The sequence below is a fragment of the Polyodon spathula genome, chromosome 9, assembly GCF_017654505.1.
Source record: "Polyodon spathula isolate WHYD16114869_AA chromosome 9, ASM1765450v1, whole genome shotgun sequence".
Lineage (NCBI taxonomy): Eukaryota > Metazoa > Chordata > Actinopteri > Acipenseriformes > Polyodontidae > Polyodon > Polyodon spathula.
In genome coordinates this window covers 35738455-35755649 of record NC_054542.1, presented here as the reverse complement: position 1 = coordinate 35755649, position 17195 = coordinate 35738455, and the positions used below count along the sequence as shown (strand labels likewise).

At 36.5% G+C, this 17195-nt stretch overlaps 1 protein-coding gene across 1 annotated transcript in view; it reads right to left on the bottom strand.

Annotated features, from left to right (window-relative positions):
* The window catches only part of LOC121320736 (mannosyl-oligosaccharide 1,2-alpha-mannosidase IB), a 93525-nt gene that overhangs the window by 75275 nt on the left and 1055 nt on the right, over positions 1 to 17195 (bottom strand). The window contains exon 2 of the mRNA XM_041259322.1: positions 16408 to 16839. Within this exon, the coding sequence (XP_041115256.1) occupies positions 16408 to 16718 (311 nt within the window). The 5' untranslated portion in view covers positions 16719 to 16839. The remainder of the gene's footprint in view (positions 1 to 16407; positions 16840 to 17195) is intronic.

Here is a 17195-nt window from a genome sequence, read left to right as displayed (position 1 = left end):
CAGTGTAAAGAATGTAGTCACTACACTACAGACAGTGTGTTTCATAAAGACATTCTGTCTGGAGACACACCTCTCGTTAAATTCTGCAAACAAAGCAGAATTAGCAAAGTTTGTAGAAAAAAAGGGAAAACCTAAGTTAATATTTATTAACTTACTTATTTTAAATATCAACATATTTACGTTTAAATGACAGGTTTAATAATCAATAAATTGATTTTAAAAAAAGTGGGAAAAAAACTGAATTGGTAATTTCTGAAAAACAGAATTTGCTTTTCTTCAGAATGGAAAATCAGTAGCCCTAAACTGCTCTACCCTTGTTTTCTGTAGAGGTCGCCACTCTGTTATAACTCAGTAACAGTTAAAAAGTTGCAGAGTAATGGGGATAATGATATTGCTGTGATGTGTTCCTCCATAGTAATGAAACTTTTCGTCTCAGTCTTTGATTCAGGACGTCCATTATTACCTTGTCAAATACCACAGCAATGCCATTATCCCTTAAATAGAACGCAAGCAATATATCCTTGTATTCAAGTTCATACAATATAAATATATTTTTACAGTACGCATTCCTGTCATAATGCTTCCGATCTGAAGCTATCTTAAATAAACTGGAGTGGCACAGTCTGCTCCAAACTAGACTCAGACATATAATATGATGTGATAATATAGTCTGACTCGTGTATTATTTTATACAAATACATTTAAAATGTATCTCACCTGGGTCAGCAGCAGGAGTACAGTATTTATTTAGATGATCACATATGATTACAATTGTGTGCCAATGCCTCCACTACCAAATAAACATTTAAAACTGATCAATACTGTCATGATTTGTACACAAATACCAATAAAAGTACGCATTTTGACAAAAACTCTCTAGCATTGTGTTTTGTATTGTGGCACAGCTGCTTAAGAACAAAACAATAAGATGAATGAAGTGGAAATGGAGCCCTCTGGTATACTGAGCAAGGTTTGACTGGCTAAGGGGATATAATAACTTGCAGTAAACGTCAAGTGAGTGCCAGGGTTTTCAAGAAGAGAAACAGAAGTATAACCAGAAAACTATTATAAAAAAATACATGCGGGTAAAAAAAAAAAAAATCATTAACACCTCTATAACCATCAATTTCTTAATAAGCAGAGCACAGCACACACTGTGTAACTACTGTAGTTGTTTGGTACAACATAGTCTTTGATAGCTAATTGTTCACTAATTGATGAGCATACTGACAAACTAGAAGTACTAGAGCATTGATACAACCTAATTAGCCTAATGTCTAACGAGTAAAGAAAGGAGTGGCATGCTGTATGTAATTTAGCATGAAGCGTGAAAATCAAGTTCATGTACAGTAAAGCAAGTGAGCAGCACAAGCAGAGAAGCAAAAGGGCCTGTGGAGTGTAATATATCTTCCATTGTCTGGAAGTAAATACTTTTTTTTTTGTATCCTCTGTCACATATCTTTATATGTCTGATACCTTTTTTGTAGACAAAATATTTGCCACATTTACTTTACTGCGCCTTCCCATGCTGACTTTGAGCTTTAACAGAGCTTGACAAATAACAGTCACTACCTATGGTTTCAAACAGGAGCATGCCTATTTGGGTCACAAATACTGTATTTGTCTTGTTATTACATGTATTGTATGTCAATGAAGTCACAAGATTTCCATTACATGAGAATAGATGTTAAAACTTCATGCTGATTTAAACTCGGCTCTAGCCAAGATAGGCACCAACTAAGACGTAGCATTACAGTAAACTAATGTGATCCATCTGCGTTTCCATCCGTTTGCGTTTCCTTCCATCTGATGACGTAGATATCCTTCTGCCTGGTGTTGATGGCTGAAATGTAAAGCTGGCTCCAGGGATCAGCTTATTTTGCCTCCCTGGCGTATCAGGACACAGCGGCTGCGATGCTGGCTCCAGGGATCAACCACAGTGCGGTCTCCCCAGCGCCTAAGCATGACAACCGTCTGGGTTAAGCTGAGTAGGGTACAACTCTCGGGTCTTCAAATGGGTACCTTCCATCCTTGGTGTTTTGTCGATTAACACACTGTACCTCAAGAGGGCTCGACAGTGACTCAGATTAATATTACTTTCTTTGTTCTCAAATATTAACTTATCAGAATGCTCCACAACATGGCAGATTAGTTTTACTACGAGTTTAACAAGATAGGCCTGAGCTTGTTACATAGACACAGTGGCTAATCAACCTTGTATTAAAAGCTGGAATCTGTGGAAGCGTTCTTTTTTTTTTCTTTTTTTTTTTTTTTTTGATTTTAAAACAAAAAACTCTGTAATTGTGTGTTTTATAAACAGTATGAACTAAGCTTACTCATTTCCACTTAGCTGAAGTGACCAACTACCCTGCAAGTTCCAGGGAAATTTAATTACTGCAGCAATCATGGCGAATGCCAGAGAAAGAAGCTTGGTGTGGAACTATTTTGAATTTCAATGTCAACAGACAGCCAAAACGTTGAAAGTGTTTTAAGCAGTGAAAAACAAGGAAGGAAACACCACCATTTATTGAAACATCTTTCAGATTACCACCCCGATCTCTTTGCCAAAGTTTACTTTTTTTCTTTTACTGTAGTTTCTTCAGTTCTTTTAGTTTAAGTGAATCCCCAGGGAGTATTACTCAAAAATAAGGCACAGCAAAGATAAGAAATAACACAGGAATGTGCTAGTTCCTTCTCAAAAGGGAGTTCACTGATGCTTGTTTATTTTGTCATTACAGTTCATTTGCTATAAGCTGCAAAAATATACTTTGCAGACATGTGTTATTAAAACTCTACATCATGTGAAAAATGTTAGCAATGTTTTTATATTTTGTGGTAATCCGTTCTTTATGTCCTCGTAATGTGTTCGCTGTGAAACTCCTGTTTTTTTCGTTGTATGAATGAGTGTGGAAAGACCAGAATGAATAGACTTCATTGCCAGCATATCAGTTTCCCTACTGATAAACAGGATCATGTGACGCTTAACCTGCAGAGGAAAGCACAGGACCTATAAAGCTTCCGAGCCACACTGGAAAAGTCCGCCAATGTAGACAGCTACAGGTTCAGCATGAAAGCAATAAAAATCACTTACTGTTTATTATAGTAGCCAGTGGTTACCAGTAGAATTTTTTCAATTTCCTTTCTATGCAAGATTTTTAACAACCAAAACGAGCATTATGGGTCGATGGCTTCTGCTCGCTAATAAAATTTATTTTGGCTTGAATACGCTTAAAAAGAATTATTTTTCTAATAACATGTAAGAGGAAGGCATCTATATTAGTAGCCTGTTTATTTTAGAAATGTGGCATTAAATATAATGCTTACATTTAAAAGTATCACAACTAATTTGCATATGTTAGCAGCGTTTTTAGTACCATCAGAAGCAGTTCTTTATCGGAAATACGTTTTTTGTATCCGCTGAACTGATTTTATTACATTATTTGTAAGTGATAATTTTCAAAATATCTAACACTATAAAATTGTAAAATGAACGCATTTTTAAAATTAAGGAACACAACGTTTGTGTGTATTCCTTAATGTAACACAATATATACATAAACAGCACGCATTCCCCCATGTTGTAGCATTGTTAACCGTGTGTTAGCCTCTTACGCACTTTGTACTTCCAAAAAAACAAAAAAACAGGTATACGGACCAAGGTATCATGACAGTATCGAATATCATGATACTGTGCATGGTACTGTGTCAAGGAATCACAGAACAGTAATTGAAAGGTCTAAATAAAAAAAGTATACCGATTTGTATTCATATTAACAGTCCCCTGGCAAACAAAAGAAATAGCCACTAAAAGAAGGCTCTGTTTATCCTCCAGGGCCTGTCATTGTGCATTTATCAAATATAAGCGTGTGTCAGTTGCCCTTGACCGTGATATTTTAGCACAGGGATGTGCAATTTGTGGGGGGGAAAAAAAAAAAAAAAAAACTTACTGTCCAAGGGACAAAATGCTAGAAAAATCTATCAATCACCAATTAATCAATTGGTGATTAGCAGGGCAGATCTAACCTTGTAGCTTGACTGGTTCACTAAATTCACGATATACAAAAGGTTCCCTGTGACCCCTCCCCACCTCAACAAATGTATAATATACTTTAAGGAAATGTTCCTTTCAGTGCAGTTTGGAACACATTTGCTAATAAATGTAGGTGACATACTAAGAGCACAACTATAATAAGCAATACTTGGAGTTATTCAAATATAAAAATAGTCGGTGCCTGTTTTTTCCACACTTTCTCTATAAGCTGAATTCAACTTCTGTTTTAGTTTGTTGCATCACAGATACAAAATCAGTGCCAACTATTACTGCTGCTTTGTGGAATTCAGATTTTTCTTGATAGTCTTTCAGTTCTGTAACCCTAGATTTTTAGGACTTATGTAACCTGTCAAGTTTCTCTGCATTTTGTACTGTTTTTCTACCAAAACGCACACAATATTTACAGTAGGCTCCATCAAATTCTGCAAAGACAAATTTATATTATATACTTTTTTACAGCTATTTTCTCTAATCTAACATCTTGTCCCATGATAGCTAACTGGAACACTGCTGCAGCAGGGTGATCCTGGTTTCATACTGATGTTTTTTTTTTTTTTTTTTTTTTTTGGGGGGGGGGGTCAACATTCATTCCCTGCTTTACTCTCACTGAAAAATAAATACATACATGAATTAATACATAAACACATTGCCATAAGGATTTACAATGTTTTATTTTAATATAATAAAATATTGTACAGGTAATCTCATACATAAACATTTAATTTCTATCAACATAAACATATTTGTCAAGTTTGTCATGTTTTAATAGTTTCAAAAATTGATGGATTGTGCCTGTCCAATAAATAACTAATATCACTTCTGTTCAAATCTAGTAATAAATACATAAATACAAATAAAATATTATATTTTATGTATTTATTTATTTACATCAAAACTTGTTGTCCCTCACACAAATCTTGTTGTCCCGGCATCAGGCGATATGAATTCCACCTAACACTGCTTTAGAGTTTCTTTATATTATGAAATCATATCATGGAGGTACAGTAGGGCACATCATCTGAAACAACAACTCTATTGCACATCACCTACCTATCTCAAACAGCTTCTACAGAGTCTCCTATTTCAAATAAAAAGAAAAATATGGAGAGCAAAAATACTCGAGTGTTCATTTGGAAGGATGCCCCTGGAGTAATGTCAGACACATTGTTTCTGTGTTGCATCCAGTCCTGTGTTCAAGAACTTGCCTTATTTTTATATTTTTTTATATATTTTTTGAGCAAGCAGGCCCCTGGTAAATCTGCTGTGAACCGACTGCACTTAAAACAGCATGAGCCTGAGGGTTTACTAATGGGCAGCTATTCAGGCAGCTCTAAGGGAGGAATTATTGCTCAATCACCTGGCTCCAAATCATTTCAATAATATACTTAACTGATGGCACTGTAGATCTGAAACGCTGGATTAGATGCAGGACTGGCGTGAGATTCTTATCTTTCTTGCACACATAGAGATATACCAGTGCTGGCCCAGCAAGCATGTTAAGAAACAGGGCTAAATTGTTTAAAATGGACCGGAATGTCATTGAGTCAGCATGCAATCGCAATGCAATAGAAAAACAAAAACGGAGATCAATGTTATTTAACAGAGATAATGTTTCTTTTCCTTTTCTAACTGGTGTGTGGGATTTTACAGTTAAGTTTTCTTTAAAAATAAAAGGCCTTACATTTACTTTTAAAAGATACAGGCTTAAAGATACAACAATGCAGCATCTATTTTTAAGAAATACATTTCCCTCTTGTCTTAATCTTACTTCTGACCTAAATATGAGATACAGAGAAACAAGGTCTCACACTGCAGCATACAGGACATTACTACATTACAGCCTTCATTGTCATTATAAAGACTGCAATCAAAATTAAACTAATAGAAATAGAGCTCAAAATACATGGGGTTATATCCTGTGTACTGTACACAATATACAGTAATTGCAATACATTGGTGCACTGCCCCATGTAAAAAAAAAAAAGCCAGTACATATAACACATACAGACATTGATGTGCAACTTGCAATTGTCTGCAGAACAGCCTATATTTTAGGCATACTACTCTCACACTAGGGTAAAAGTAAATGGCACAAACTGTCAAAAAAAAAAATGTACGTCACTTTGGGTTTCAGTCTTCATTTCTAGCAATGGGGCATGTGGTAGACAGAATTTTTAAAGAAAACATGAAAAGCAAAGACAGGGAAAGACTCACAAACAGTGTTAATTAATGAAGAAACGGCTCCTGTAACCATTGAGTAGAACCGTTATCTCACTAGCTCATGAATGTAGCATGAAAAAGTAACATGAATGGCTCAAGACCCAATTAAAACTCACAGGTAAAAAGGTTCTCCAGAAATTAGACTAAAAATAGTTTATTTTTTAATCAGGCAATTGACTGGAATTTATAATGTCTCTCCTTCATTTATAGCAACTACCACCCTGTGTGGGATGTTCACAATGAATCCAAATACTTCCCCAGTTCATATAATGAAACATGGGTGCCTGAAAGGGTTTTTAAACTGAATGAAGGATTTCAGGAAGTCAGCATGCCCTGTTATTACACTAAAAGCAGGACACCGAGTCCTGTTTGATGAGTAAGCAATATGCGCAGCAATAAGGAGTACTCAAATTTGACAAATACCACAAATTCATTTTGAGATACTGTACAGTAGAGGCATTCCAAAACCAAGCATTCGAGTTTATGATCAATACAGTCGTGGTATACTGTTAATCTTTTTTTAATTTGTAGAAACTACCACATGCCAAAGACAAAACAGATTTTGAATAATACTGTAGCATTAGAAGGATGGCTGTGTTTTTAAGTTGGAATTGAATAGCTTGTTCTTGGCTTTTGGATATGACATGACTTTGCATTTGATGTGTCTTAATAACTGCAAGCTTAATAAGCAAGCTTTTGGCAGTTTTCTAGCATTGGATTCCTGCCACACTAGAGTTTCTGCTCCATCACCTTGGTGTGCATTACCTGGAGGACAATCGTATGACCCCAGAAATCTACAGTATCCTCATCCTAAGGCACTGGGTTTGTGCTGGCAATTTAGTAAACCAGACTCACATGTTATTTCTGAATATGGCCATAAGTCATTAATTTTAAAAAAGCACTACAGACCACACAATACATCAGGCTTAAGAGAAACGCAAGCATGAATAGCAGGACAGAGCGACTGATAGGGAAGCAGAAATCAAGAAATCAGGCTCTATTTTGGGAAAGAAGTTCAACACCAAGCAATAAAAGTAAAATTGTCTTGAAGATTACAGTACACATACCCTGTTCACAGTTTCCTTAAACATTATTACTTTAGGCATGTTTACTTTATTCTACTTTCCATAAACTGTCTGGTATGCTGTGTCAAACTGCATTTCCCAACTTTTTTTAAATATAATTTTTATTAAAAAAAAAAATTTCAGTATTTCAACAGCCCTCTTAGAAAGAAACATACAGCATACTCTGTTTTTAGCAGATTTGTTTTGCATTTCAATTATTTCTGCCACTGACAGCTACATTTTGTAATTTATGCATTTGATCCTTCCTGTCTTAATTCTGTTAGGCTTTCAATGCATCCTTTATCTTCCAATACTGTAGTTAACTAGCTGCTTTGACTGATTAATAATACAGTAATTTGCAGTACATTTTTCATTTCATAGTCAAGAAAACTTTACTGTTTCTTAAGCAGTCTGTTTTTTAATTTCAATTCAAACACAAAGAAAACAGTATAATCGTAAATCTCGAAAAACTACTCACTGCTAAATTCTTTTTAGTCATGTTTGTATTACTTTAGTATAAATACCTGTTAATTTGGATTCATATGTTGTTTTTTACTGACTTTATGCGAACGAAAAGGCACACATTTGCCCGTTTTCCCATTGGAAATAGTGATATTTTGAAATATCACTGTCCTGGTCACAAAAGCAAAGCTTGTGGGGAACAATAGCCATTTTCTATACTTTTGAGGCATAAGCAATTAGGAAATAACACTTACTACCCAGGAACAAACACGTGTGTTATTTTAAAGATCTGTTACAAAGGGATTGTGAAGTGTACAGTACTGCAAGTTTTTTTGGGTGGTACTGTAAACTAACCCGTCGATATACATACCAGTACCGTTATCCCACCGCCATGAAAGCAATGTAGACTAATGCTGATTAATACGCAGTGCACTGTATCCAAGCATCTGTAACTTAATATCACATGACCTCAATATCAGGGTTATCCACAGGCCTTTTCAACCGCCGTCCGTCTTGTAGATGCTACTGTGCATTTAACAATAAGAATTGATTGCGCTTCTAGCAGACTAGATCAGTTGCGTGTTGCTGGGTGAAAAATACATTTTGGAACCACAACAGCTATGTCACGTCTTGACACAACATTTAACCAATCAGAGTTGATGGGGCGGGTTTTCTGTTTTAAGCACTTCAAGGAGGCTAAAACGTTAAAAAAAAAAAGTGACAATTAATGCAGGGGATCAAAATAAGCCGGCGATAAACGCAATCCATCGCCTAATACTGCATAGCTACTTTATTTAAAAAAATATATATTAAGATTATTTTCAGGTATTATCATTCAGTCGCTTTTTGTGGTATTATTGTAGAGTAAGGTGACTACAGTACATAATAGCTATACATATGCACCAAAAAAAAAATCATTTGTTGAGATGTTGTAACATTATGTACCCAGGTGCTTGTGGGAGATATTGGGGGTTCATGTATAGAGGCTGTACGCCTTTAAGAAGAAAGGCGTGATGGGAAATCAGCTGTTGTCAGCTGACATCCAAATGCTTAAGTGCAGAGGTGCTGGATTATTAAACTGCGGTTTCATGCAACAGTTATGATGGTGACCAAACGTTTGTGAGTACTGTTGTGTTAAAATGAACAGTTGCATTCAAAATATGTAGAATAGCGAAAAACAAGACGTGCATTAACAAAATGCCCTGAAAATAACATGACAACTATTTAAATGAAGCAATACGCTCAATCATTTTTTTTGTTAACACCGATAAACCTACGTTATTTTTCCAGTCAAATCGTAGTGCCTAAATAAGCATGGTAATTTACCATAATAAAAAACAGAAATGAAAAAGAAAATGCAGAACATTATTCAAATTCTTTGTTTTTCTGTTAAAAGTGCTCCCGAATACAATGTACTGCCGCCCAGCTATACAGAATTCCCGGGGACAACCCTGAATATATATGGCAGCCATATTGGTCCACTGTTAGCGCAACAGGTTTAAATACAGTTTGAAGCAGCCGCATTGAGAAAAAAAAAAAAAAAAAAAAAAAAAAAAAACTTTTTATTTTTATATCACCCACATGATAGAACTTGAATTAGAGAACCACACATTACACTTGGTTACTGAGTATGAATCGAGTTTCCACAACACTAAACGTGTGACGTGCCAGCTAAAACGGTTTGGGTCATTCCACGCCAACTCAACCAGTGCCGTTGCCCGCCTGTCTCAGATTTTCCTTGGAAAATTCACCTGGGGGTTTCAGACACGCCGAGAAATGATAAACATTATTTAAAAAAAAAAAAAAATTCCCCTTCACTTTTGGATTTTAAAAACCAAAAACTGAAAGTAAAGGTTTTTTTTTTTGTCTTTTTCTTTTGTTTTTATTTTTATAAATTGTGGTGGACACCTATGGGGGATAATTGATTGACCGACCAACCATTTGTGAAAAAGCCATTTGCTGCATTCTCATGCTAGTCAATCAGTCAATTTCAGGCACAACTGAAAGTCTTTGGTTTAGGAGATCTTTGATGACAGAGACAGGTGTATTTAAACTGTGTTGTAAACAGGGAATATTTTTGTTTGTTTTAAGAAAAAATGTGAATTTAGTTTTTAAAACCCAGCTAAGTAAAGTTTTGGTAGTTTCAAATATGTCATCATAATGCAAGTTCATCACCCCTCAGCTCCAAGCTAGTGCCAGAGGAAGCACAGACTGTTACTTTTTTCCTGTAGATAAATCCTCAGAGAATGCAAAGCTGAAGAAATAGCCAGTTTGGATAGTACTATGTGGCACTTTAGCCTCACCAAAGTGGCCATAAGCACTGCTTGAATGTGTGACAAATGCAGCTTCAAAAATCTGCCAAAAATCTAAAATCCCCGGAAACCATATAATTTTGCTTGACGCTTATAAATCTCATCAGCATCTATCCAAACATATCTTTGGGTGTTTTTTGGAGTCCCCCATGCATGTGGCCAGAGGTGGGGCTTGAAAGCAAATGTTTTTCACAGAGTTTGGAAGACTGGTACCTAAGGGTCTTACAGCAATACTTACATTTTAGAACCAACATCCCATACAGGGTAAAGGGTTAGGCTGAAGTTAGAATAAAACTCGTCAGTTACCCCTTGTCTAGCAATTTGCCAGAAGTGTGTTTTTTTTTTTCTTTCTGAAAAGCCCTCTTCATTACGAGTAGAACGAGGTGCTACACATGATGGTAGCATCTGAATTGCACCCCGAGTGATTTTTCCGGCCAAGGTCCCTTTCTCACTTTAGGTTGACCTTTGCAAGGTCACAGGTCGAAGGGGAGATTTAGAAAAAAAAAATGTTTATCATTTCTGAACTCAGTCAGAAAACACCCAGGTGAATTTTTCTAGGAAAATCTGAGACGGACAGGCAACCAAATGTCTCTTTTCTGGTTGAGTTGGCATGGTATGACGCATTTATAAAAGATATTAGCAGTAGAAGGTGCAGAGGCAGTGGGTTGAAAAACTCATACACGCTCCCCTTATGGGCTGCTCATAATAGTCAGGAATGCATCATGTCTCCTTAATGATGACAGCATTCAGAAGTGGGATTTGTCCAAGAGATACTGTATACTGTAACAATTAATTACGGGGGCAGCAATGAAAACATGAAGCATTCAAAACTACCTCATTACGAAGTATGCCCCGCCAATGCTAAACAGACTGGAACAATTACAAGGCTGAAGAAGAAATGCTGGAAACTAATGAAGCACTGTACAGTCTTTAATCAGTATCAAAGTTTAGCAACTGCATTATTAGTACTGTTGTGTGGGAATTGGGCAGCATAAAGTAACATCATTTCTGTTGACAGTAACCAGATTTTTCTTTTATTCAGGTTTTTCATGAATGTATCCCAAGGGTGCATCTGGCAGAGACTTCAGTAACTATCATACTGTTGAAACATGAGTTGGGGGTGCATCATCATTAACAGGACTGAGTAGACAGTGTTTGTTTTATTTTTTTTTTCCTTTTTTTGTTCAAGAAATAAAATCTACTTGTGGAATTACTAATTTGGAAAAGCAAGTTTCATTTTTTCAGTCGTGCTCACACCTCATTCCAGCCAATAATGTGATACCAATAAAGATGAAAAACAGTTACATCCCATTATTTTAAAATCTAACAGAAAATATATGCAGCAAATGAACATCCCTGTCCTTTCAACCCCTCTTACCCTCTGCCCTGTAGAAAAAATAAAATCTGGAGAAAAAAGGGTCTCTCTCTAAGAATTACCAGTGTCTTAAATTGATGCATAAAAGCAAAGCTGTCACAAATATGAACTAGGCTATAATGTTGACTGTAAGGTTGTCAAACGAGAGAGAGGAATACAATGTGTTCCACTTCGCATTTATTAATCAAGACAATGAGCAACCAAATACAGCCCACTATATGCCTGTGCCTTCCTTGGGATGAGACTGATATCTTCTGGAATCAGAGGTGATTCCCAAAAAAGATTGAAAGTCCATTCTGTTCCCCTGCTAATTTACAATCTACAATTCACCCAGGTCCTACAAACAACCTAGAACATCTTTCTTGAAACATTATGCAGTAATCCTGCCAACAAAACAGTGAAGACTAACAGGAAAACAGATTACTCTCCAAATTTACAGAAATGCATTATAATACATACTTGTACAATCTCTTCAGAGTACTATGCATAAAGATGAAGCTTAATCCTTGCTAATGGCAGTCATCAATGGTGTGCCACAAACTCTATCCTCCAGCTACACTGCCATTATTAATAACCACATAACCACACACTCCACCTCTCAGGCACACTATACTGTGGCTGTATTGTACAATACAGGAGAAATTCCCCTCATCCCAAAGGTACAATTCAAATACCGGAATAACATTGGAGAGGTTCATGAGATTATACATGCTTTACCAAATCTATGACAAACTGGAACTTTGAGTTCTTATGAATATAATTAAAGGGAAAGGTCATATCAGATTGCATAGTAAAAATGAAGTAAAACTGAATTGTGAAAAACAGCCAGAGGCTGTGGCAGTGAAATGGTTAAGATCTATTACAAAGCACCTGTAATGGATCACCATTAAGATAATACTAGAATGCAGCAGTGCACCAGACACTAAGAATTACTTAAAATGTACTGCATCCCTGCAGCACAGCTGCAACTGCAATATGACAGCCATATTAAGTCAGAGGTCAATGTCATGGTCAGAAAATCAAATGGTTTCTGACTTACGATTGGTACTGTGACAGCGGCAACTTTGCAAAAACACTAACAAGCACCTCAGCTGGCTACAGTACATGCTCAGTACATTTAAATATATCGATTCATGGTAAAATGCATAAAATCTCTAAATTATCTTTGGCAAGCAAGCATGCAGCAGACAGATCAGTGTTCTCATCGGACAATAAGTAACATTGCTCTGTAGGATGGAGAGAAGCCCACCTCCCTTGGGAAACTCACTGTGTAGGTGTCAAAGTGAACAGAGAAGGTAAATAAGCAGTACAGTACACCCTCGCTATAACGCCCTTCATTATAACGAACCTGGCCCATGAACCCCAAATAAAAAAAAGATAACATAAGCACACACTCAACATCGCTGTTTGTACGCACAGGATGTCTCAATAAAAAGTGTGTGCTGTGCAATGCCTCCCAAACGAAAATTAATTTTATGTTGCAACAAAGCTGGAAACTATATTCATTGTTTGAAAAAAAAGGAGTAACGCAGGCATACAGTGTTGTGATTATAGGTTGTCGTGAATATTGGCTTGTTCAGCAACATGCGGCAAAGCAAAACTGATTGAAGAAAAAACATCAACAAACCTTTCAAACTTGATTTTGAATAAAAATTCAGTTTGGGATTCTTGCTTGTTGGATTATGATTTTGTGCCCTTTGAAACGATTCATGTCAGACTGATTTTGAACAAATGTTCAGCTTCCATTCAGAATTTTTGCTTTATGTACTGTGTTTTAATTCTTTAACGAATAGAATAAAGCAAAGGCAGAATAGTGCATACAAATAGTGCATACATGAGACAACAGGTACATGTAATTCTACTTTTATTCACAATCTCATCTAATTAACTTACTCCAACAGTTTAACATTCATTTTGATTGTCCTTTCGCTATAACAAACCCTTCGATATAACGAGCAAAAGGCTTGGACCCCAACATGTTCATTACAGCGAGGGTGTACTGTAGCTTGGCATTTCCCTTTAAACTGACGACTGGTGTAATGGATGAGTTATCGGATGAAAATGATTTCAAAGGAAAAATAAATCACAGCTGCACACCTCTTAATATTTATTTTCAACCACCTCACTTCATATTCAGCTGATATAGTTACTAAAACATAGGGCAAAACAACAATGGAGAATGATAAAGAATACACAATAGTTTTTTAATTAGGCAAGAATTTAAACACTAGGAACGTATATGGAATAAGTATCTTTAAATAGAGCTTGAATGAAACTGATGTTGGCTAGCGGGTTCTCCTTTAACCTTTAATTTTTTGAACAGCACCTATGGCTAAGAGCTGCCAGGAAAGCTTTCAGGCTGTTTTGGAGGTCAAATTTGCTAATAGGCCATTTGAAGGGAGCAATTTTGGTTGCAACTTTGGAACATTAAAGGAAATCTATGTATGTCATTCTGTGAAAAAGATATTCATGCTCACATTCAAGATCTCTTATTACTACCAATGCAAAACAGCCCCTATACTTGGCTTCATCCAAAGATTGCTACTGTAGCCCTTGCATGGGACTTGGGACTTTGAACTACCAGCTACAAACTTTTAACCAATTTCATACAATTGAGCAGATAAAACCACAGAGACAGATTCTTGAGTTTTGTAGAAGCATCTACATGCGTGTTCAAGAGTATTTTAGAGTGCACATGCATATATAATAAATATAATTAGGGCTGCTCTGATTAACAGGTTGGTCGCAGATTAATTTTTTTTACAACTTAATCCTGCAGAATTATATTTTTGCACATAAAATAAAACCAGCCAATTGAAGATCTGCAATTTCTCCACAGCAGTCCAATCACAAGTGAGCAGAAGTGGGACAAACAGTTGAAGGTATTCTCTGCCTTGGCCAACGGTCATAATTTCCATTACATGAGAGTAGATGTTAAAACTTAATGCTGATTTGAACTCAGCTCTCGCCAAGATAAGCACCATCTAAGATGCAGCTTTACAGTAAACTTATGTGATCTATTTGCACCTCCATCCATTTGCGTTTTTTTCCATCTGATGATGTAGATATCCTTCTGCCTGGTGTTGTTGGCTGAAGTGTAATGCTAGCTCCAGGGATCAGCTTATTTTGCCTCCCCAGCGCATCAGTAGACGCAACGGCTGCGGCTTGAGTAAGTTTAACCAATGGGAGAGTCAAAGATCTACCATGGTTTTGCAGCTGTCCAATCATGAGTGAGCAGAGGCAGGAACTAAATATGCTAGGCCCTGAGCTTTGTAACAACAGCTGAATTTTGCGAGATACTGCTTATTATAGAACGCTATTGAGAATTATATTGAGAACTAAATAATATTTTGATTTACTTTTTTTACAAATAAAAAAAATAAACAAATCAGACAACAGAGGCATTGTAGTCAATTTGGTTCAGAATCAATTTTCAAGAAGAATGTTCTTAGAAGGTACAGTATAGCACAAACACCCCAACTGCCACAGGAAGGGATGGGATACAATCGGCACTTCCAAAATTAAAAAAAAACTAAAAAGACTTACTGATAGCTGTTGATTAAAAAAACAGTACTGCTGGAACTGCCTTTTGTTCAGTACAGAAAAGGCGATATGGAGCAGCACTGGCTACAGCAATCTAGGATATCTAACGAAGTCAGCACAAAAACATGAGCGTTCCCAAAGTCACCTGCAAGCCACTGTTATACTCAAAACTTTTGGACAAAATTTCAAATGGATAAGCAGAACCATAGGGATACAATACATCATCACAACAAGCAGCAAGAACTGGCTTTCAGAGGCACACTGAAGCACCAGTTCCACAAATAGAGGGAATTATGTGGAATAACTTTCTCTGATACTTTCTATGACATCATCTTAAGCAATCCCTTGTCAATAGCCACAGTATCTTCAGGTACCGCTAACAAGATTCAGAACGACTTAATCTCTTCAGTTAAAGGTTTTGCTAGATGCAATAAAAGGGAGAAGTACATGAAGCCAAGTAAGTAGCTGTAATGGTAAACACAGCCTTATGTTTACATGTGACTGACAGAGGTCCAAGTGACTGGTTGCTCTGTGAAAATGTTACATTTACTAAAAAAACAAAACAAAAAAATTAACAATAATAAAAATGCTTTTAAAAAGACCAAATTCCCATTGGGCTTTTTTTTTTTTTTTTTTTTTTTTTTTTTTTTAAAGATTCTATTGATTTAGAAGCATTACTATGCAGGACAGCCGCTATAAGATTGTTACCTTTACTAAAAATACAGACAGATTAATCAACTAATTGTAGATTAACCAATCAAAACCTGTAATCGAGTGACGGCCCTAATATCTATCTATCTCAGCCTGTACTGTACTAATTTCTATTGGCAGTTTGAACACAGCCACACAGTGTACAAGTCATAATAGTCAGTGGGAAGGAACCAAACCAATGCACACCACTGGAAGCACAGTGCATTACACCAGCCCCCTCCTTGGTTTCCATCTGCCAAAAAAACCTGAGCTCTTTCTTAAGCCGGAGAGTAAGGTTTGTGCTGCATTTCATCCCATCAACATTTAGAAGGACAAACTGCTTCTAGTGGTGAATATTATCAGTACTGCGTCTGCTTAAAACTAGACCATCTCTTTTGGCTGCCTGACAGAGCACCTGTCTTTGAATCAGGAGGTCCCTGGTGAAAGTCAAAGTCAGTCACAACAACAAAGGGGTTATATCATAGGGGGTATGTTATATAATTTAGCAACAACCTTTTGGTTTACAAACTAGGCTACCTTCCAACCCTTAGCCTTCTAATTTTAGCTGTAAGGCCATTCCCATGAAAATCACCAGAACAATGGATTGACCCAGATTTTTGTAGTGATGATTCTATGAATGCACACAAGTTATCAAAAAAAAAAAAAAAAAATAACAGTATAAAGGCGTACCTGTGCCGGTGTTCGTCGTGTCCTCCTTGCCCATGGATGATATGCCCCCCAGGATGTTTTCCCTCCTTGATGGGGTCAATGTGAGGTATTAGGACATCTTCCAAACCCAAATCAAAGCGCTTGTGTTTTGAGGAGTCTGGGAGGAAGAAAAACGCTCCAAAGCACAGGGTGATGAAGGCACTGAGGATGAGGAGCAATATAAACTTCTCAGATAGTCGCAAGGTAGCCCGGTGATGAGGGAATGAGGAGAAGCCGGGGTTTAGGGTCGGTATTCTTCTCCCGGAAATTGGCAACAGAGCAGGAGTGGTCATTTTTTTTTTTTTTTTAACTGTATGGTTTATTGTGATATGTCTCCAAAATATATTATCTCCTGTCTGCAGAGAGTATGATTAGTAATACTTGTCCTCTTCAGCAGACGGGCAACGGTCTCTTCTGAAGAAAATAACAAAAGACACAAAAATTAAGAGGGTAATAAAATGTTTTGTATACAGTTCGCCTTAATACTGTTAATAACATGATTTGAGAATCTGCCAACCGAAAAAAATAGCTTTAAATTAAACCCGAGAAAATCGGAGGCGTCTGTACCAAATTGCCATGCACATCACACATTCATAGTTAAGGTGATTTAATTAAAATGTACATCAGTTACTGTATAAAACCGAGTAACGATGCTAATGTAATTGTATGGAAATTAGATATTTCAGCTGCGTGTCACCGTGGTACAACAAGGTTTAAAAGAAAAAAAAAAACGTCCAGTCATGATTTTTTTTTTTTTTTTGTGTAAGAAA